The 22961-nt window shown below is 40.1% G+C and overlaps 1 protein-coding gene and 1 long non-coding RNA gene across 2 annotated transcripts; one reads left to right on the top strand and one right to left on the bottom strand.

Moving 5' to 3' along the window:
• Positions 1-1353: 1353 nt before the first annotated feature.
• Positions 1354-22401, bottom strand: LOC131696825 (rho GTPase-activating protein 24-like). The gene is made up of 7 exons (XM_058996044.1): positions 21285-22401; positions 17767-17974; positions 15597-15729; positions 15037-15110; positions 12796-12917; positions 9980-10976; positions 1354-7578 (listed from the first exon to the last, which is right to left on the bottom strand). Exons 1-7 carry the CDS (start codon positions 21379-21381, stop codon positions 7341-7343), a joined length of 1869 nt encoding a protein of 622 aa, XP_058852027.1. The 5' UTR covers positions 21382-22401; the 3' UTR covers positions 1354-7340.
• LOC131699418 (uncharacterized) lies at positions 10189-15718 on the top strand. Its single transcript, XR_009308120.1, has 3 exons — positions 10189-10299; positions 15004-15150; positions 15590-15718. It is a non-coding gene; the product is annotated as an uncharacterized LOC131699418 (long non-coding RNA).
• Positions 22402-22961: the final 560 nt, after the last annotated feature.

A 22961-nucleotide genomic window follows, 5' to 3' on the forward strand; every position in this document is an offset into this window, starting at 1 on the left:
GGTGTAGTAACACAGTCTGTTCCAACACTGCTTTTATACAGACAGAGGGTTTGTAAGTAATCCACAAAAGTTGGGACACCTGTAGGAATTGTTAGCTTCAACTTTCATTGCTGCAGAACAGCTGTAAGTTGTTAACCCATTACTTGTTCCCTGAAAAAGGCCTTTTTGTATAACTCTGAAATGTCCATTATTTTTCAGTTTTTGGTAACCTAAACTTTTTTTTTTAACCTCTGGCAGTTTACCGCTTACCTTTGTACCATTTCAGGTTATTCACTGGACTTGAACTGCTTAAATTTCAATAAAAACTGGAAAAATGGGGGTGTTCTAAAACTTTTGACCGGTAGTGAATATATTTTTAATTATTTTATTTATTTTTTATTTAGTAGTCGCCAATTGTTTTTTATCATTCTCTCCCAATTTAGAATAGCCAATTATTTTTAGGCTCAGCTCACCGACAACGCAGCTCTGGGCAGCTTACATGCAAGCCCACAGGTGCCCGGCCAGACTACAGGGGTCGCTGGTGTGCAATATGCCAAGGGCACCCTGGCCAACCTAAGCCCGCACCCCCTGGCGCTCAGCCAATTGTGCGCCACCCCCTGAGAGCTTCCGTCCACGGTTGGCAGTGGAAACTTGAAACTTTGCCCAGACATCCTTAAACATTCATGTCTGTGCTGCTGCATTTCACAGGAAATGCATGATAATCTCACACCCTTGAACAAACAAGTCTGTGCAAGACTATGTGGGGCCATTTCACAAACTCCCAGGGATCAAGCACATGTCCAGATCACAGAACTGCTTTGAAAAGCTGGTGAACTCTGGGAATCGTCAGCTGCGTTTCCACTGATCAAACCTAGCTCCGAAATGACTTGCTTAATTAAGTAAAGTAAAAACAAAAATGCATTATATTCATACTTTCTGTAATCACCCTTGTTTTATATTCTTCTTTTACTCTTAAATAATATTTGTTGTTATATTGGATGTCGCTTAAGCAGAATGTTTTACTAGTCATCAAGAGACCTGTTAATAAAAAACGCAAACTGCAGGTTGAGTGAGCTGAAACCATGAAAAGGCATCATAGGGCAATTTCACATTTAGAGGAAGATTAACCAAGGATTTGATACATTTCTCCCATTAGCATATCAGACTTTATTACAACTTTTACTGTGATGATACCTGATTACTCCAGCCACCAAATTTACTTATTATTAAGACCACACATCAGCACCTCACGCTTTCTGTGGTGCACATGGCATAATACAGTGTACCTGCTAACCAGAATATCTATAGTGTGCTGGCAGTCAAAATCATACAGAAAAATAACAGGGAACTGGTACACAGATGAGAGGCAAGAGACAGTTTTAAAGGCATGTTTATTATCCATCTTTTTTGGATGGCTTTACAATTTGAAACAGATTGTAATTCCAATTGTAGTGGAAATGATTCCTGAAGAAGAGCGTATCTGAGCATGGTGTTGAACACTGGAAACAAAGCTTTAATGTGTTTGTTGGCGGTTTTGAGCAAGAATTAGACTAAGTAGCTGTTATTCAAGTTTTGCTTATATATACAGTATGTATGCGATTGCCAAAAGTTGATTGCAAATACACAGCTACCAACCTTATTTATCCAAGTCATTGACTCCAGGGTGAAAGTAGCATATTTTTGTGGAAGCAAAATACACTAGTATTGTAACAAAATAACTTGGAAACAACTTAGGTGGATTTCGCTTTCCAAGCAGTTTTGTCTAGTTTTGAAACTAGACAAAATTCCACACTGGAATTAGCTTTGATACATTGAGACTTATTTATCTTGTGAATTATGAATGTGATTTAAGGTCATTCTTGGCTTGTTTATCTTTATATGGTAAACTTTAAATGTAGCCAGACTAAACATTTTCTACACTTTAAAACTAATGCCTGAAATTGCAGCAAATGTTACGAAATGTTGCTAGCCTGTATTTGATAACTGTATAGCTTCCTGTTTCTGACATGCTGTCTCTCCTAGCTGCAACACTCCCCCTTGTGGTGTATTTGGGGAGCTTTGGTCTGCTTTACTGTGTATGCTAACCATTTGTGTCCTGCTACTTTCGTAGGAAATTGTCCTCACATTTCCATGGCTGATTATATTGTAATTGTCCATAGTTTCTGTAGTGTAATCACTTTGATGCCTAGTTATAATATGCAGTTGGAAAAATGTGCTTAATACTGGTGTATTATTAAAATGATCAAGCCAGCACTCTGAGCGATCACTGCCAGATCTGCTCTAAACTGGATAAGGTGAACCTTTTCCAGAATTTAATTGCTTAAAGATGCACAGACTCATGTGGTACGTATTACTGTCTATAGCAGATTTAGCAAGAATTAGATTTCTCAGACTGATAACACTGCAAACACAGCAGTAAAAAACAAAAAAAAGCAAAAACAACTGGGGGCAGCAGGAGTGGATTGTCCCTCCCGGGCCAATCCCCAATCCCGCCTTCTTGACATCCACCTGAAGTGCTCTTGAAGCACATGATTGATAATTCACTCTTCACACTTTTTGTGATTGTGAACCCCTTGATAAACCAGTGGAAAGTAGGTCATGTTTTTAGAACTGTTGCTGAACTGCCTGCCAGGAGATCCAGCTACAGTATGAACCCCCTGTGAGCCCTAACGAATCACAGCTTCACTTATGGGATTGAGGGAGCTAACTGTTGGGAATCTCACCTTCCTCAAATTGGTTTATGATGGATTTCCCTTTACAGTGTTATTGATCATTAAAACGGGATAGACCTTTTATTCAATATACACCTTTGTTAGGGACTATACTGATACTGCATGTTCTGATGGAGCATTTTGAATTAAAAACATCCTGTCTTTACCTACGAAAAATACTATGAACACTATTTAAACCACTCTATTTTGTCTAATTTAAATATTTGTGGATATGCAAATAATATACTTAAATATCAGCCTGCACAAAACATGCTGCCAACGTATTTGGCTAATTGTTATTTATCTTTATATGCCCAGTCCCCATTGGTTACCTGTCATGTAAACGGACCAATCGTGTCAACTGTATGAACTATTTATTGTGTGTGAATCCTTGTCTGAACTGTATCACCTGTACTAATGTAATGGTATGTTGGAATTTCGTTTCAGACCTTGAAGGTACATTGCCTCCTCTTGAAGCTGCAGTATTCCACATTCATGTTCAGCTGTACACTACACTATGATTCCTGGGGGACTGTATTACATATTATAGTTTTTTTGTGCACTGCTTCATTAGAACCCAGAACCTGTTGGCTTTCCAGTTTGTTTTACAGTCTGTAAAGCCACTTTCTGAAGCGTCTTTCTTGGTAACAGTATGGGGCACTTGACGTTTATATGATTAAGAGTATCGCCAGTTCGTTGAATTGCACTGTAAATGTTTAAAGAATATCTGAAAAAGTTTGAACTCATTAACATTGCGACCCCTTAAATTAGGATGACAAAAAATGCAGAATCTATTTGTGATTACCTCATTAAAGGAAATGGCAACTAAAAACAGCACATAAAATATCATAAGAACAACTCAAACCATTTGAAAAAAACTAAATAAGGGATTCAGCTGAAGTTGGTTGTTTCCCAGCTGGGAGCAGGTCCTGTTTTTGGCCACATACTTACCCAGATAGAGTGCATGTGGGGTCAGTGTCACATGATCCTGCTGAGATTTAGGAGCGGTCACATGGTCATAAACATGGCCTGCTACAAGCAAAAAACTGGAGCCTCAGAACGGCATGCATCTTAGATGGATTTATATGTTAAGATTAAATCCCATTGAACAGTAACAAATAATGATTGTGAAATATTGGTATGTGTATTTGATTCAAATTGAATACCCTGACTGTGTTGTCTGTGAATGCATTTACCATAAGAAATCCATAATCAATCTTTATCCAATAATCCAGGTGCCTAGGACTGTATTTTCTGTATCATTAGGTCAGAACACCAGGGTGAACTCGGTTTTCAATGAGGAAGGAAATATCTTTAATCATATGTTGTGGTGACCAAACTAATCATCAATTCAATAAATTAAGCACCTAAACAATCATAGCAACATATTTATATCACACACCAGATAACTGCCTGCAACCACAATAGGTACTGATACATTTCATAAAACTGACCCATATACACCCAAGCTCAAACATTACACAATTCTACAAAGTCATCTGACATTATTAACTGCATGCATGTATTTATTCTTTTATGTTGCAAGAAGGGTAGTACCTTATGAGCTCTTGGGAACTGCAGCATTTTTAAATTTCTGTTTCATGTATAAACTAAAGTTGAATTATCTTATGAGACTTATGAGTGCTGTAGTGGCAAGCAGATTTTAAGGTGTTGGAATCTTGTCCCCCCCAACAAATAAAACGATTGGGGTATGTAAACAAACTGGACATGCAAAGGTCTACGTTCTTAGAGTGCACAGAAGGAATGTATGAGGTGTTTTCTAAATCTGAACACGGATGTGGGCTGCAGCTGTAAAGGGTTTCCTCTAATACAGTATTTTCATTTTCACACCTTTAGGCCCTGATGCTTTGTGTAGCCTGCCTCTCCTCCTGTGTGATGCTGTTTGTAAAGCAGGTGCAGTAGAGCCTATACTGTGTTTTATGTTACTGCTTTCAGTGATGTGAATAAACTTTAGCAACCACAAAACCTTTAACAGTCTTTGTTTGGTCTTTGCCAAAAAAGGCTGATATTCAAAAGGTCAAACTCTGCCTACATGTATCATTTATATACATTCTTTCACCTGCCACTAGTATTTCCTGATAGTAGTATTATTGGTGACCAGTTCCTGCCTACCTGTCTGTCCCAGACCGGCTCAGCTGCCTATGGAAAGCAACAGGGCTGATTTCAAAATGCTTTCAACTGCCAGGTGGGAACAGGGAATAATAGTCTACTGACCTGAAGTACTCAAAAGTCTTACAGATTTGAAAAAAACATTCCAGAATCTTAAAATCAGATACAACCATTTGTAACATTTTACTTTCAAAGTAAAAATCTGAGATTGGTGGAAAATAAAATAGCTTTAAATATATTAGAGAAGAGGTTTTTTGGGTTTGGAAATTGTTCATAAGAAAAATTAGAAAGATAGAAGAAAGAGGAGGCCATTTGGCACATCAATGATTGTCTGGTTTCTATCACAGTAGCTGATGGATTTCACAACTTAGTCTAGTAGTTAGTTCCTAAAGGATCCCAATAGGTGCGTTTACACTAGCATTCCGGAATCTTTCCGATAAGATTCTGGGACAGTATGTACCGGAACGGTGCGTTTACACCAGCATTCCGGAATCTTTCCAATAAGATTCTGGGACAGTCTATCGGAATGGTGCGTTAACACTAGCATTCTGGAATCTTTCTGATAAGATTCTGGGACAGTCTGTACCGGAACGGTGCGTTTACACTTGCTTGAAACAGCATGGGGTATTTCTCACAGGAGCAGACTCTGAGCATGCGTACTTTGAGGGGGAAAGAAAAAAAAAGGTGGTGACGCCCTGCTGTAGTGACGACATAAATGAGCGCCATCATTTGAAAATATCTCCAGTGCAAGCAGTGGACCTTGAAGACTGTTGAAAGAAATTTGGAAAGGTGAGCGATAATTAATCTTATTTTACTGGTTATGGGATGTGTGTCAGAGAATATTTAATAGCATTACTTACTGATTAACTATCGTAAAAACGTCAGAAATTGTCATGTCAGAAATTGCTTTATGATGACGTTGCTGGTTAGCGTGCAGTGCCCGCTGGGTATTTTCTGCAATCTTTCCAGAATACGTCCTTAGCACGTTTATACTGAAAAAAGTGACCGGAATCCGTCCTCTTGTCCTCTCAGTCCAGAATATGAACTCAGCATTTGAGAAGAGGACTGATTCCGGAATGTGCTCAGTAGCATTTACACTGGCAAAAAGTTACCGGGATCCGTCCTCTTATCCTCTCGATCCGGAATATTTGTGCCAGTGTAAACGCACCTAATGACACAGTAGCAACAATGCAGCTTGGTAACACATTCCATAACCGCACAACAGTGCTTCTTACCCACTGTCCTGAGTCTGTCTCCACTCACTGTTTCCGCCGGTCCTGGTCTCTGCTACGCTAACTTTGTTGACTTAGATTTTAAAAGCTTAAATCAAATCACTCTAGGTCAGAGGTGTCAAACTCTGTTCCTGGAGGGCCGCAGTGTCTTCTAGCTTTCGTTCCACCCGAGCTCTCAATTACGTAACAAATATAACACTTTTCTCCAGGTCTCAAAATGTTTCATAGGTAGTGTGCCTTGAGCCAAATGCGTTTTTATAAATCATCAACTGTAAAAAAATAATTAGATCAATTATGTTAAACCTATAATTTGCTCATTTGATTTTGATAATGTTCATTAGCGTGTCTAGTTATAAGTGAGAGGGGGAGTGGGAGATTGCTGTTGGAAATCTAAGGAAAGTTGTTGGAAAAGTCACCCGCAAAGCTTGGATATCCAGTTTTGTTAGTCAATAAGCACTGCTTCACTGACAGATAAATGCCACTAGAAGTTAGCTGTGTGAGCTCCTCTTTATATTTCTAGTGGCAGTAACTACAATATAAATTCAATATTAAGAGCAGTAAAGGGACCAACACAATGTACCCTTACTACTGAAGGGACAGAGTATTCTTAAACCAAAACCAGGGACTAGGTTCATTATAGCGAGGGCGTACTGTATAGCCTGTATTCACAGCACATTCCTATCAGCCCTGGGATGTGTCTGGTTGCTCTTCGTGAGACTCTCCAGGGCCACAATGTCCCTTTGGCACTGTGGTGAACAGAACTGCAGTCTCGTCAGTGCATGAGTATACAACCTCGTCATAACCTCCTTGGATTTGTACTCTACACTTTTGGTTATATACACAAGCATTTTTGAATTATATGTAAAGTATCCAACGCTATGGGAATACCAGAGATTACACACAGTTTTTGGAAGTAATGAGCCAGAGCAAACCAGATTCTAATTCTATATATTTTTGTTATTAATATGTAAAATATTTAACCAGAACCCTTTCCATTGCAGTCACCTTAGGTTTTAGTGATTACATGTCATCAAGCACTCAGCTGTGAGGTAAATTGCCATGTGCATTTTATTTCTGCTTATATAGGCATTCTAGGTGTTGTGCCTTTCTGCATGGAGAAAGCAGTCCCATAAAGCAGTTCTGTATTTCATTAGCTCTTCTTTTGTAGCCTGGGTGTTATGGTGATGAGGTCTCGGGCTACAGGTTAGCAAAGATTATGGGCTGAGATCAAGTATAAAATCATTTAAAAAAAACTCTTTGGGGACTGTGAAGGGCTGTCTGTTTGTTTTCAAAAGCTTTGAACAATTCTCTCAGTCTTCTTCACTTCACTGGTGAGATCCCCAAAAGTGTCGAAGAATTCCTCCATCTCTCGCTGCAGCATGGCATTGCGTTTCTCAGCGTCTGCTTTCGCCCGCTCCGCGTTCCTCATTTTAATCTCCACAATGTTGTACCACTTCCTCTGCTGCTCCAGGTTCAAATGCAGGTTCTTCACCTCCAGCTCCAGCTCCTCGTTGCGCTGTTCCACACTGTCAATTACATTACAAATGTACAACTCACTCTGGGAGCCATTGCATTGGTCTCAAAGTGCTACAGAACCCCCTGCAGTGTTTACAAGACATGTATTACTTTCCTTTGCTGTATTGGCTGTTGTCCATATTGCAGCAATTCTTTTTCAACATATTCACAACAGTTTTTAGATTTTTTTGGTTTATTCATACATCATAGGTATATAGGGAACTATTTTTTAAAATCAATTTCATATCCCTTTGCTGTATCCTGCGTTGACCATATCACAGCAACATAACCCTTATCGTTCTATTCACACATCAAAGGTAAATCAACTGGGAATTTCTTATTTTCAACTTTACTCGGAAACGTTTGACAGGAGAAAGCTTTTTCTTCTAAACATTGCAGTGTATCCAGCTCATGCCATGGTGCTGGTGCTTCAATTGAAATGAGTGGTGTATTGTGGGAACAGAAAACCAGCACTGTGGCAGAAGGGAGTGTGATCTGGATACACTGCTTTCCTGAGACGTGTTTTTTTCTCCTGGTGATCGCTCCTGAGTAAACGTTGAGAAATGTATCACCCCGGCTGATTTATGATGTATGATTAAAAATGACAAGAGTCGGCAATATGTTTAAAAATATAACAGTACGCACAACACATGACATAGGTAGTGCGTTTCTTGTAAACTTTGCATGGTGTTTTAGTAACAGGTAATACTGCTGACACATGGCTCTTTGTGTAGCCAACATCTTTGGCAGTGCCTCTAGTAGAATCTTTTCAGTACACACTAATGTACCTGACATTGTTAATTTATAATGCCCCAATGTTAATAAAGCAACTACCTGACTTGAGCCGATTATGTGAGGTGTATAATCCAAAATATAGTAAGTAATCTTAAACTTTAGATCTAGTACTGCATACTCACCAATGAGGTCATTTTTGATCCAGTCAGTTTGCTTGGTGCTTTTTGTATTGCAGGGTAAGCCTGTTTCTAAGTGTCACATTTAACTGATAGAGTTCATTCCCACACAACAGCTGCTGCTATAAATACCAGCATTGCTGAAAGCAGAAGCATGCATACAGCTACTCCTGTTATGTGTTCACTGGACGTCTCTACAGCACTCCCTTCCATCTCAAATAGAGACATTAGAGGGGAAGCTATAAACAATACTCCATATCAGAAACTCTTCAAGCGAGACACACTGTATTTTGCCCATTTAATAAACATTAGGATAAGGACCTGCATGCTTGATCATTTAAATAAATACTGTCTTCTAATTCCCTTGCTAGCTTTAATTAGGAACTCTTATTTCCGCCTCCTCAAACTAGCATGTTTTGATTGGGCAAAAGACAAATAGACAATACAGGGATTGGACAAATAATTAGAAATGTCTTGCATTGGACTCTTTTTTGTATATAGACTGTTGACATGCAAGACTGGTTATTGCAGGATGTATTTTCTGTAATGTATACAAACTGCATCGTCCTATTGAGTCGGTTTCAGTCACGATGGACAAGACAGTCTGATGGACTGTGGAATGATAGTAGATGTCCTTAAGGGATTAGCTGTGAAAGTCCATCCAGATTCATTTTACCATTCTTGTCCTGTCTTTACAATGCTTACCTATGCTTTACCATACCTGCAATGCTTACCTATGCTTTACCATACCTGTCCTGGCTTTACAATGCTTACCTATGCTTTACCATACCTGTCCTGGCTTTACAATGCTTACCTGTGTTTTACCATGCTTTCACTGTGATTTGTTACACTTTGCTAATCTTTTACTATGAGAAGGGAAGTGCCCCACACCTGATTGACTGCATTATGGCTGGTGCTTCATCTTACAGAGGCTTCTGGTACAGCTACATGTCCTTCTGTGAGCAGCATTAGAAGATGCATTTCACTCCAAAGACAGTGAACTGTTTATAAAGTATGACACACTGGTTTAGAAATCCTGCCATCAGGCTAACCTGCAGCCCAGCCATGTGGCAGCAGTGTGGAGTAGTGGTTAGGGCTCTGGACTCTGTTAATTTCACTGTACATATGAACTGGTGGAGAGATACAAATGCTTTTGGGAATTTAAAAGCGCTGTTGAAAATGTTTGTGGAGGGGTGTGCAGAGGTGCCGGATAGTTTTGCTCAGATTAATGACAACGTTCAGCATGGTTTTAAAGGGATCAGTATAGTACCATTTTGGAAATCAGATTAATAGTCTCGTCAAGCTTTTGTAAACGTCTTTGTTTTGTAGGTAAACAAAGACTGTGGAATAACCCAAGAAGACAGGTTAGATGTACTGCAAATAACTTCAAACATGCAATCATGAACTGTCAGCAGTGCGTGATGAGGAAAGCATTACCTCCAATGTTTTTCAGTTTAACTTCCCTCGGACTAGCTAAAGGTATTGTTCAAGAAACCCTTACCTTTTGATTTTAGCTTCATACTCAGCCTTCTGTCTGGCCATTTGCTGCTTGAGGCCAGCTAGCAGGCAGCGCGTGGCCGGCGAGTTGCCAGGGTTGTTGTCCTGTGTGGCCAAAAATACTTCACTGCTCACAACTCCTGCCCCCAGATTGTCAGTGAGTGCTGAGGAGGGTCGGAGTGATAGGGAGGAGGAGAGATTGAGCTCCATGGAACCCCCTCCCGCAGTCCTGGAAGAAGAACAGCGGGAAGCCTCTGAAGTCTCCTCCAGGAGGATCTCGCAGGAGGAGCTGGACCAGGAGCCCACACTGGTCACATCCTCCAGGTTAGATATTGGTGGTGGTGGGGAGAGAGGAGTTGGTAACAGTGCACTGTCAATATTGTCGTATACAGAAAACGTGCTTTCGTAGGGATCGCTCAGCCTCCGCTCTGCTGAACTGTCAGTGTCTTCATGGCAGTCCTCAACCCAGCTGCTTTGTGTGATCGTTGGAATAGGCCCATCCTTGGCAGCTGTGGTACAGCTTGTTGTAGCAGGAATGGAAGAAGCTCCTGTTTCAATCCCTGTTTCAGTTTCCAAGAACTGGCCAACCGTACATGCCAACCCTGGGCAGTAACTGTCATACAAATGATCACTGACACCACCAGGGGAGGGGTCTTCACTTGACCTATTTTCCATCTTTGATTGGCATCTGTGGCGTGTAGAAGGTATGTGGGATTGTGATCTGGCTGGCCGGTTCTCCTGTTTTAAATTCCTGGACGATCCCTTCCTGGCTGTGAAAGGCAATGAAAGTTGCTGGGCCCAGATTCTGTCAATCTCACAGCCTTGGGAGCCGTCGAGGACGCGGGGTGGTGCTGTCGGGTCTTCCTTTTGGATCCTGGCAGCGCACCCCTGTCCCGCTGGGCTGCTGTCAGCATTAGGGGCAGCTCTGCTGCTCTCTCTGATAAACAGCGTTCTGTGTTCACTGATGAGCACTGACATCAGCTGTTGCACCAGAGCCGTCCCTGTGGGAGATCAACACACACACACAGACACAGTTAAAAGGCAATGTGCAAGCTCAGTGGCTAATTTGGAGGTTGTGAAGGCCTCAGTGTCCCCTAAGGTTAGTCAGAGGGAGTCCTGCCTGCAGCACACTCAGCAACAGGCTTTTTAAAGAGGGACTGGACGTGGAATTTCAGCTGTAAATTCAGTGGGCCCCACTGCCTGGATTAGGGTCTGGATCCTGTTTTATGTAATTTTATAATACTGTGCCAAGTTGAAACGATAGAAGTTATACTGTATTTAAAATTTCTGTTTTATATTTATACAATGCTATCATTTTGAATAGGAAAAGAGTTAACCAGAGTAAACTAGGCATTAGGGGGAAAAAAACTGCTTATGCTCACAGTCATGTCTTAAATAAGGTCAGACCTTTTTTCTTTTTGTAACTGTCTGGAATTTTGTTCTGTAAGTCTTGCAACAAGCTAATGTTAAGCACTGTATTTGTCTTTTTGAACAAATTCATGGAAGCAACTTTATTCTTTTCTTTTTCATGTTTTCCCTCATCTAAAATGAATCTTGCTCAATGAATTAGGTTTAAGAGATTTTACCTCAACTTTATAGGTGGTCGTTCAAGCCTGGTAGAGTGGAGACCACTGGCATGAATTCCCAGCTATGCTAATTTAATTCATTTTGGGGTACAAACGTGTCTTTTGTTGTCCATGGTAGGTACCTGTGATAGATGCAAATTAAGGCTAGTGTAACATGAATTGTAACATCTTATTGCAAAAGGACAGAAAAGTCAAGTTTTAAAGCAAATTCAATGACCAAACACGAAGACAACAAAAAAATCTTTCTGTGCTTTGCAAAGGGCTTTGTTATGTACTGGATGTATTTATTTATTGATGGATTTATTTATTTATTTATTTATTTATTTATTTATTTATTTATTGATGGATTTATTAATTGCAAAGGGCTATATTTTTAAATATGTAGAGGCTTCAGTATTTTAGATCGCAATACTTTGAAATGTTGAAAAAATGGTGTCACATAAAAAAAAATCCTGAATGAAGCGGTCTCTAAACCCCTCGTACTGTATGCTTATTTTTTCCGATGTGGTCAAGGAAGCTTGCCAGGGCTACTTCCAGCAGATAACAGCTGATAACAAAGAATTGCTTGATATGGCCTTTAGTTATTATAGTAGATCACAGTTGTGCAAGATTACGTCACAAATGGGATCTTCGCTGCTGAAGTCTCGTGGACATAAGGTATGGCTTTCAGACACTCTTCCATGCAAAAAAACAAACAAACAGTTTTCTGTTATTTTGCGCAGCTTCTTAGCACAAGAAGGCAATTTACCCATCCCTTTTCAGCACGAGAAGGCGATTTACTCTCCCTTTTTACCCATATGTTTTGGCCATGCACTTCCCATAGCATTAGGAATGTGCGTGGTATGTGCTACTATGTCACATTTTCACAACAATGGAGAGAGGATTTGGAGTTTCTAAACTGCATGGAAACCCTGCCATTGTCAACTCCTTTAAGATTTTTACAGACTTCAGTCATGTCCCCCCTGATTCTTTTTTGTTCCAGCCTAAATAGATTCAGTTCTGCAGCCTTTCTTCACAGCTCAGTCCTTTACGCCCTGGGATTAGTCTGGTTGCTCTTCGTTGGACTCTCTCCAGGGCCACAATGTCCCTGTAGTGACCAGAGTACTGTGAAGTGATCAATAGTACTGTGGTGACCAGAATTGGATACAGTACACTAATTGCGGTCTCAACTTGATAAATATTCAAAATACAACACAACATGTGAGATTCAGAGATGAATTCTCTCGTTCTGTACCTCCAATCATTGTTTTAGGGTCCTCTGCCTTGGGGCGCAGAATGTTTGGTCCGAAAACTGTAGCCAGGTTTGTGGCACTCATTTTGTTTATGTGGGAGTAGAACTGAACTTCATCTAACAACCTAAAACAAGAGAAAAGCAAGAGATTCAAATGTGGTGTGCTTTATATAGGAAGACCATGTGACCATTGATCCCTTATTTTTGTTATGGTTTGAAAATTCACAAATTCAGTTAATTCACTGTCAGATCATATTGACAGTAAATTGTACACGTATTATCATCTGTTCTTTGTTAAGTGAGGAGTTGCTGAATGCTGCCAAGTTAAGATAGGCTGAGACATATTGAGGGTCTGTGTTGGAGAAAAGGGAGATAAGGAGAGAGGACTTGTCAAGGAAAGTGTGGGCTGGGGTGGGGTGAGGTGTGGGTTACATGTGTGCCTTACAGGACAGGGCTGACATCGCCAATTGTCCAAAGCTAATAGCTAAGTATTTGATAGTGAATTTCTCTGTATAATTTTACCTGTATGTTAATAAAAAGCCTAATTACTGGGATTTGGAATTGTTTGTCGTGTCTGAGAATTTTACTCTGAGTCTCAATAAATGTTAAGAAAACAATAGGCCTTGTTTTCTTACACTGCTGTAAAAAGGATGACTTCTTAAAAGTAACTTGTAAACAAAATGCATTGACTCCAGTTGTGACGTCCAAAATGGAGTTTGTTTCATAGTCTCCTCTGCACTATAATACTCATTCATACTCCCTGTGGTTTCAGTGTGGTTCTCGTGCATGATTGAGGTAGTGTGGATTGTGAATGAAGCGAATGACAATCCTGTGGTTTCAGCGTGGTTCTTGTGCATGATTGAGGTAGTGTGGATTGCGAATGAAGTGAGTGACAATCCTGTGTTTTCAGTGTGGTTCTTGTGCATGATTTGAGGTAGTGTGGATTGTCAATGAAGTGAATGACAATCCTGTGGTTTCAGCGTGTGTTCATCGTGCATGATTGAGGTAGTGTGGATTGTGAATGAAGCAAATGACAATCCTGTGGTTTCAGTGTGTGTTCATCGTGCATGATTGAGGTAGTGTGGATTGTGAATGACAATCCTGTGGTTTCAGCGTGTGTTCATCGTGCATGATTGAGGTAGTGTGGATTGTGAATGAAGTGAGTGACAATCCTGTGGTTTCAGTGTGTGTTCATCGTGCATGATTTGAGGTAGTGTGGATTGTGAATGAAGCGAGTGACAATCCTGTGGTTTCAGTGTGTGTTCATCGTGCATGATTGAGGTAGTGTGGATTGTGAATGAAGTGAGTGACAATCCTGTGGTTTCAGTGTGTGTTCATCGTGCATGATTGAGGTAGTGTGGATTGTGAATGAAGTGAGTGACAATCCTGTGGTTTCAGCGTGTGTGCATCGTGCATGATTGAGGTAGTGTGGATTGTGAATGAAGCGAATGACAATCCTGTGGTTTCAGTGTGTGTTCATCGTGCATGATTGAGGTAGTGTGGATTGTGAATGACAATCCTGTGGTTTCAGCGTGTGTTCATCTGCATGATTGAGGTAGTGTGGATTGTGAATGAAGTGAGTGACAATCCTGTGTTTTCAGTGTGGTTCTTGTGCATGATTTGAGGTAGTGTGGATTGTGAATGAAGCGAGTGACAATCCTGTGGTTTCAGTGTGTGTTCATTGTGCATGATTGAGGTAGTGTGGATTGTGAATGAAGTGAGTGACAATCCTGTGGTTTCAGTGTGTGTTCATCGTGCATGATTGAGGTAGTGTGGATTGTGAATGAAGTGAATGACAATCCTGTGGTTTCAGCGTGTGTTCATCGTGCATGATTGAGGTAGTGTGGATTGTGAATGAAGTGAGTGACAATCCTGTGGTTTCAGTGTGTATTCATCGTGCATGATTTGAGGTAGTGTGGATTGTGAATGAAGTGAATGACAATCCTGTGGTTTCAGTGTGTGTTCATCGTGCATGATTGAAGTAGTGTGGATTGTGAATGAAGTGAATGACAATCCTGTGGTTTCAGTGTGTGTTCATCGTGCATGATTTGAGGTAGTGTGGATTGTGAATGAAGCGAGTGACAATCCTGTGGTTTCAGCGTGTGTTCATCGTGCATGATTGAGGTAGTGTGGATTTGGTGTATAGAGTGCTCCCTCACTGTAAGGCTCTCGATTTGGTATATATGTTATTTCTCTGTGTTGCTGGTCTAGGTGTTGGGAATCCAGCCAATAGAGCCCACTGACCTGCAGATATAATGTAGGAGGCAGAAGTTTGCATTCGGAAGCTGCTGCAGGAGTGTCTTGAGTTCCACCAGCCCCTTTAAAGAAAGTAAATGAATCAGACACTGAGGATTATGGGTAGGGAATCATTTTGTTTGGTATGGGTATTGAGACTTAACTTAAAAGCACCATTGACTGAACTACAGCATCATTACAGGGTGTCCCAATACTTACGGCTGTGCATATTTCAAATACTGTATGCTGTAGTACATTTTAATATACAGGGGTTATTATTGTTGGGGTCTGCACCTTTGCTAAATGTCAGGCCCTTTTAGAGCTCTCCTAACTAAACTTTATTCATAGTATAGAATTACAGTATTTCTATTTCTAACAAAATACAGCAAAATCACTAGAAACTATTTCCAACAAAAACAAATAAGTAATTTACAAGGAGATAAGTAAATTTCAATTACAGACTGCATCATTAGGCAACCATGAAGTCTCCACTGGGAGCTACACACTATGACTTCATCATTATTCTTCTTTTCATTGTTACTATTGCCGCTGTTTCTACCAGGTGGTACCTGCTCCTTTCCCCCAGCCAGCAGCTTGGCACACAGCAGGAAGTCCTCGTATTTGGAGAAGGGAACGAGTGGCTCCGGCAGCTCTCGCAGGTAGAGCTTCAGAAGAGAAGCCACAGTGTGCACATCGGTGCTGCTGAAAACACAGAGGAACGCGGGTTCCACTTTATTAAATAGGCTCTAATAAGAAACAAAGTAACCACTTCATCAGTCAATGTTATTATGCTCGGGAGATGTGATATCAACTGAGGGATACAAACAGAATTATCCCAAGCATGCACAAATGAACCATGCTTGGTTTGCAAACTATGTGTTTGTTGGTTTTCCTCAACACTGTAGCATCAATCTGCTATTGCTTTTTTCATTTGAATTTGTGGTGAATTTAGCATGCAGTTGTGGTTCTTGTCTATCTGGGCTGCTGCATTCACTTTTAAAAACTCAGCTAATCAGATGTCAGTACCTTAAAACAGTTGGACCTTAAGTCACCTTAACCTACGTTCATTTTAGGAATGTAGAAAAAAAATTGTCTTTGCAAAGTTTCATCAAATTTGAGTCTTAGTCTACCCATGATTAAGACTCATTGTCGAAAAACATGTTCAGATTTTGTTTGTGCTTTTTTGTTTTCTAAAAAATATGTGAAGAGAAAAGCTAAAATAAAAATAAGAATAATGGAAATAATTTCTTAAAATAAATTATTTTTGTGAAGAATTTGTTGTCTTTTTCACTCGAATCAATATACTGTGTGTTTACCACAGTTTACCCTGATTTGTATGTGTTTTATGCTACCATACCTCCCAGGGCTTTACAATGCTTGCCTATGCTTCATCATGCTTTCACTATGGTTTAGTATACTTTGCTATGATTTTACCATGGTAAGCTTTTATAAGAGAAAAACTTCAATGATATTATTTAAAATGATATTACTGTACATACATTATATAGAATAGTTAAGTCATGCTGCCCTTATTAATGTGTCAGTTGAATAATCTGTGAATCAGTGTAAGTAATGGGCATGAAAAAAAAAACAAGAAGGCAGAAGTTGCAAAGTTATGCAGGTTTTTTATACAGCTGAACCTAACTACAGTATACCATGATATCGATGGATATTGAAATTTAGGGGCATTTCAGTGCCACTGTGAATTCAAGTCAGACTTTTTTTTTTTTAATGGAACACACGTTGTTTAACTTCTGTCCTACTAACATATTAACAAATGGTTTCATTGTTTGTTACTGTTTGCTAAACTACAAAATGGTTTTGTCTAAAGTTATCTATCTAGAAACTGGTGCTTAAGATAACTTGTTAAAGATCGACCTATTAACGCCACCAGCTGAGCATAGTTGATCTAAGTAGAGCAGTACTGTTGTAAAAGGGGAGGATGCTACATCACACTGTACGTGGAGACCTAGTGTGGATGGGTTCTATTGTAGGAGCAATAAGAAATGGTTTCCCCGGAGCACTTTGGCTTGTTTCACTGCTCTCTAGCCTCATACAGTACAATGCCAAACCATGTGGAGAGTGTGTAGGTACGGCTTTGTGCTTAAACATGTTCGTATTATTTGTATTTCTCTCTTACATTAGTTCCTTACTCCTAATTGTACTCATTACTTATCTTTATATTGTATTTTTTGTTATATTCATTATTTTTAGTAATTTATTGAGGATGCATAACCCCAGTGAGCAGGACATAGCAGAGATGCTGTCTAGAGAATATATCCAGATATATCTTGAGAATTGAAATCCAATTGTATGAAAGGATTTTTAATGCCTGTCAGTCCATTAGTACATACATATATACTGTGAATGAGGGCATGTAAGTTACTGGCTAACTTGTTTTATTATGTAATCGTATTGTGAAGCAGTGTCAACAAGTGTTTTGCGGCTAACGCACACAGTTTCTAATTCTTACTGATTATGAAAAAAACAGTTAATAAAACTACACATCAGTAACCTCGCCTTGTCTTGCCATGTTGCCTGATGCTGCCATCTATTGAAAACTGATATTAGGCACATGCCACTTCAGTCCTTTGTCTACCAGTTTATCCACAAACATACAAGACTTTGGTAACACATTGTTCTTGCGCAGCTGGTGGCTATAATAGTTTCACATCAGAGGGTCTGTTGGAACAAAATAACAATACAAAATGTACACAATGGTGTAGCGCAGATAGGTACCTGTCAAAGGAGGGTTTCTCCCCCGCGTCGAAGGCTTCACGCAGCTCCTTGACGAGGGTGGCCTGCCCTGGCAGCCGGAAGAGCCCCACCTCCAGCAGCCCTCGGCTCCGGATGAATTTAGCACACTGCTCCACGATCAGGGGCGCCAGCTGCTCTCCATACCGTCGCTCATACTGAACTGTATCCTCCAGCTTCTGCCCAAACACACCTGGGAGACGTGGGTTTATACAGGGTAGCAGCCAGCATGTTGATGTGTATGTGATTATAGTGTTAGTGTGTGGGTTTACACAAGAACATACAAACATTCTTTTTTGTTTTTTCAGCTCATTCCTTTAAGCCCTAGGATTAGTCTGGTTGCTGTTTGTTGGTCTCTCTCCAGGGCCACAATGTCTCTGTGGTACTGTGGTGACCAGAATTGGACACAGTGCTCTAAGTGCGGTCTATACAGGGTTATGGCGTCAGTATGCCACTTTTAACTGTGGGGGAGAGCATTCATGCAATCATGTGAACCCCTCTCTGGAGACAGGCTGTGCCTTCATGAAGGTGTCCACTGCAGGGCTTATATGTCATGGCCAGGATGGTAGTCTCTTTTGGTGCTTCCATCGGGGTAATGATTAATCTGACCTCAAAATTACATTTTTAAACAATACAAGAAAATAACAACATTGGTTCATTTAAAATGGTATCATTTGCAACTTGAATTAAGAACCCATTAATGAATGGCGTGTATTTACACTCATATGCTGATAATGACAAACTTCAGTTTTTTTTTTACATCACCCAGTGGTCTTACATTTTGCAGGTTGTGCAATGACTGGCGGATCTGCAGGCTTTAATGTCAATTTGTGTGTCATTTGGGGGTTCTGTTTCACCTGAGTTTAGGAGACGCTCTTCATTTACAGTTACCTGCCATAGATGTAACGTGAGCTAGACCAGATAAGGTGCTGTTATGTCAGGAAGCACCATCTAGTGCACAGCAGTGTTTTGTCAGAATTACAACAGGGTACTTACATCCAAATGAAATGCTCACAAGATGGCACTGACTGTTACTTCTTTAATGACACTGTGGCAGATCAACCTATATATATATATATATATATATATATATATATATATATATATATATATATATATATATATATATATATATATATATATACTACCGGTCAAAAGTTTTAGAACACCCCAATTTTTCCAGTTTTTACTGAAATTTAAGCAGTTCAAGTCCAGTGAATAACCTGAAATGGTACAAAGGTAAGCGGTAAACTGCCAGAGGTTAAAAAAAAAGTTTAGGTTACCAAAAACTGAAAAATAATGTACATTTCAGAGTTATACAAAAAGGCCTTTTTCAGGGAACAAGTAATGGGTTAACAACTTACAGCTGTTCTGCAACAATGGAAGTAAATTAAGCCTTGAAAGTTGATGCTAACAATTCCTACAGGTGTCCCAACTTTTGTTGATTACTTACAAACCCTCTGTCTGTATAAAAGCAGTGTTGGAACAGACTGTGTTACTACACCCTCTTAAGCATTATTTGGACAGTATTGTACTGCAGAAAGTAGTATATTGCTCTAATAATGGCGAGAAAAAGGCAATTAACAAAGGAAGACAGACAGACCATTATAACCCTTAAAAGTGTAGGTCTTTCCTTTAGAGAAATTGCAAAGAAAGCCAAGGTGTCAGTGAGTACAGTTTCCTACACCATCAAAAGGCACTTGGAAACTGGAGGAAACTCTGACAGGAAGAGGTCTGGCAGACCCAAAGCCACAACAGAATCAGAAGACAAGTTTCTGAGAGTCAACAGCTTGCGTGATAGGCGGCTCACAGGACAACAGCTTCAAGCACAGCTTAACACTGGTCGAAGTAAGCAAGTCTCAGTTTCAACTGTGAAGAGAAGACTTCGAGCTGCAGGTTTGACAGGTCGAGTGGCAGTAAGAAAGCCATTGCTAAGATGGCAAAATAAGAAAAAGAGGCTTGCCTGGGCCATGAAGCACCGCCAGTGGACTACTGAAGACTGGAAGAAGGTCTTATGGACCGATGAATCAAAATTTGAAATCTTCGGTTCATCACGCAGGGTTTTTGTACGCCGTCGAGTAGGCAAAAGGATGGTTCCTCGATGTGTGACACCAACTGTCAAACATGGAGGAGGAAGCGTGATGGTCTGGGGCTCTTTTGCTGGATCCAGAGTCGGCTACTTGCACAGAGTAGTGGCACCCTGAACCAAAACTGCTACCACAGCATTTTGCAGCGCCATGCAATACCCTCTGGTATACGCCTAGTTGGTCAGGGGTTCATCCTACAGCAAGATAATGACCCAAAACATACCTCCAGGCTATGTCAGAACTACCTTAGAAGAAAAGAACAAGACGGTAGGCTTCAAATCATGGAATGGCCAGCACAGTCTCCAAACTAAAACCCCATCGAGCTGGTTTGGGATGAACTGGACAGAAGGGTGAAAGCAAAGCAACCTACAAGTGCAACACATTTGTGGGAACTTCTGCAACAGTGTTGGGAAGAACTTTCCGAACAATATTTGATTTCCGTTGTAGAAAGAATGCCACGAGTGTGTTCGGCTGTTATATTTGCAAAAGGTGGCTACTTTGATGAGTCAAAAATTTAGATTAAATTTTGTTAAACAAAACGATTCCATGATTTCTTTTTTATCTCCAATTGTTTATTTGTTCTATGCTTTAATTTCAGAGTACATTGAGACATTAAACTGCGTAAATTTCAATAAAAACTGGAAAAATGGAGTGTTCTAAAACTTTTGACCGGTACTGTGTGTGTGTATATATATATATGTGTGTGTGTGTGTGTGTGTGTGTGTGTGTGTGTGTGTGTGTGTGTGTGTGTGTGTGTGTGTGTGTGTGTGTGTGTGTGTGTGTGTGTGTGTGTGTGTGTGTGACAGGCAATGAGCACAACAGTCCTTTTTGCTGACTTGATTACAGCGTCTAGAGCAGGGATGGGCAGTTCCAGCCCTGGAGGACCATTCCACTCCAGGAATAATCAGTTCCAGTGAAGCCATTACAAGCTCAGGACCAGGATGGAGGTGTATCTGGGTTCATCAAGGCCTGCACAGGAATGGCCAGCTTTGCCACAACTTGATATCGCATCGATAAGCTTTTTATACAAAACTAGGTCCCCTTAAGTGAACATTGATGTCTCCATCACAGATTCATAATATTTATTCAAAAGAAATATTTACTTTTGATTGCTACACAACAAAGTGGAATTGCCTTGATTGCACACGCTATCCCCTTTTTTTATTTTTTACAACCGATCAATTAAAAAGACCAATGTATTTCAACATGTACGTAATAGAATGATTTCAAAACAAAAGTTTTACTTTCTTTCAGAACTTATGTTGCGAACCTGGTGTTAAAAAATGACACATTGTATTGATTCTAAACTAATAGTCTTAGTTGTTTATTAATTATTTCATTATGGAGTAAAAGCTATATATCAGACCCAGTGATTTGGTATCCTGTGCTATACAGGGATGTGTTCATGTTACTCACGTCTCTTAAAGCTCAGGCACCTCTTAATCCTCCGGTAGGCTGTGTTGGAGAGAGAGCCGCTGTTTCTGACGACAGAAGAGTGTTTATTTTCTGGCATGTCTTCAGAATGAAGCAAAGCCAGACATGGGCTTTCAGTGCAGCTCCACGCTCAACAAAGAGACGAGACTCCTTAGACGTGCTTCTACTTTAATTTTCACTTGTGAGTCAGGACTGTCGGTTTCTCTGTCAGATGCACAGTTCAGAAACTTCCAGTTAATGTTCCAGTTTCCAGTTAATTCCAATTTGGTACTTGAAGTACTTGGAAAAAGATTGGCCCTTAACTTGGCTTTGTTGTCCTCATAGTTAACCACTTAACTACTGATAAGATGCAAGCAGTTTACAATTTCCTAACTTAAACTCAATTAGAATATTGAATTTGCGGGGCTTAATCTCTGAGGTCTGAATTCCAGGAGAAGACAAAGCTGTTACTTTTCATTCCAGTCAATGGAATTAGTCTCCTGATTAGTGGCTGCCAATGTATGAACAAATCACGTTCAGTGAAAGGTTGCCTGCACGCACTCTGGAGCACACACAAACAAAGTTAATGAAGGCAGGAAGGTCAAGTAGGTCTTGAACAGGGACATTGAAGCAAAAACAGGTCCAAATTGAAGATCCAGCTGCTGTTTTGATAACATGTAATAAAACACAGTAAATTGTCTGCGTCATGGTTTCAGGATTAACATAAAAACATTGCTTTAGTTTCTGTTACGATCTGGTCTTCTCCTCCTAAACTTTCTTTAAAACACTTGCATAAGCCCAGATGTAATGAAGAGTGTGTCCCAAACTGTGAACAGCAGCATTCCTCTTTCTGCTGATAATCCTTACTTATTGTTGCTGTTGAGACAGAGCTCTGATGAAGGTAAGCACAGTTTCAGTTTTCAGAATATCTTCATACTGAACAATCTTCCCAGTCTTTTTGAGGTGACATTCCAAAATTACTCACTTGCACCAACCGTCCGTTATTACTTAACAACAAACCCCCTTCTCCTTTCATCAGCTCAGAGTATCTGAGCTCCTCTCCCCTCAGGAATGTGCATCTATTGCTCCATTCTCGACGGTTGTGGTATGTTTAATCTGTTCTCTCATCATGACCTAATCAGTACAAGAAGTCACAGTGGACCCCTCCTCCTCCTCCTCCCCCTCCTCCCCCCCTCTTCCCCCTTGAAAACGCTGCATGCTGCTACCTGGACTTTGGCCAGGCTAGAGTAGGCCTGCTCAATCTGTAAACAGGTCTTTATGACTAATCATTAACAATCATTTATTTAACCCCAAATATCTCAGACTGTACTGTAAATTGCCTCACACATATACTTGACTTTTGATCCCAAAAGTTAATGGTACTAAATTTGGTTTGAAGTTGAATTATATGTAAGGGTCTGATTGCTTTTATACTTCAATATTATAGTACAATTAATACACATTTTTCAATGTAGTGAACAAGGGAATGAGCTGAATCAGGGAATAATCTGAATCAGGGAATTAACTGAACTAGAAAAAGAGTTGAACTAGAGAATAAGATGAACCAGGGAATTAACAGAACACTTTATTTTAAGGGTGTTTTGTTGAATTAAAATGAGGGTTGTCACTCATGATAGAAGTACTAATGCATGTATATGATTGCTCCCCTATGAAACAGGA

Source organism: Acipenser ruthenus, chromosome 22 (genome assembly GCF_902713425.1).
Source record: "Acipenser ruthenus chromosome 22, fAciRut3.2 maternal haplotype, whole genome shotgun sequence".
NCBI classification, from domain to species: domain Eukaryota; kingdom Metazoa; phylum Chordata; class Actinopteri; order Acipenseriformes; family Acipenseridae; genus Acipenser; species Acipenser ruthenus.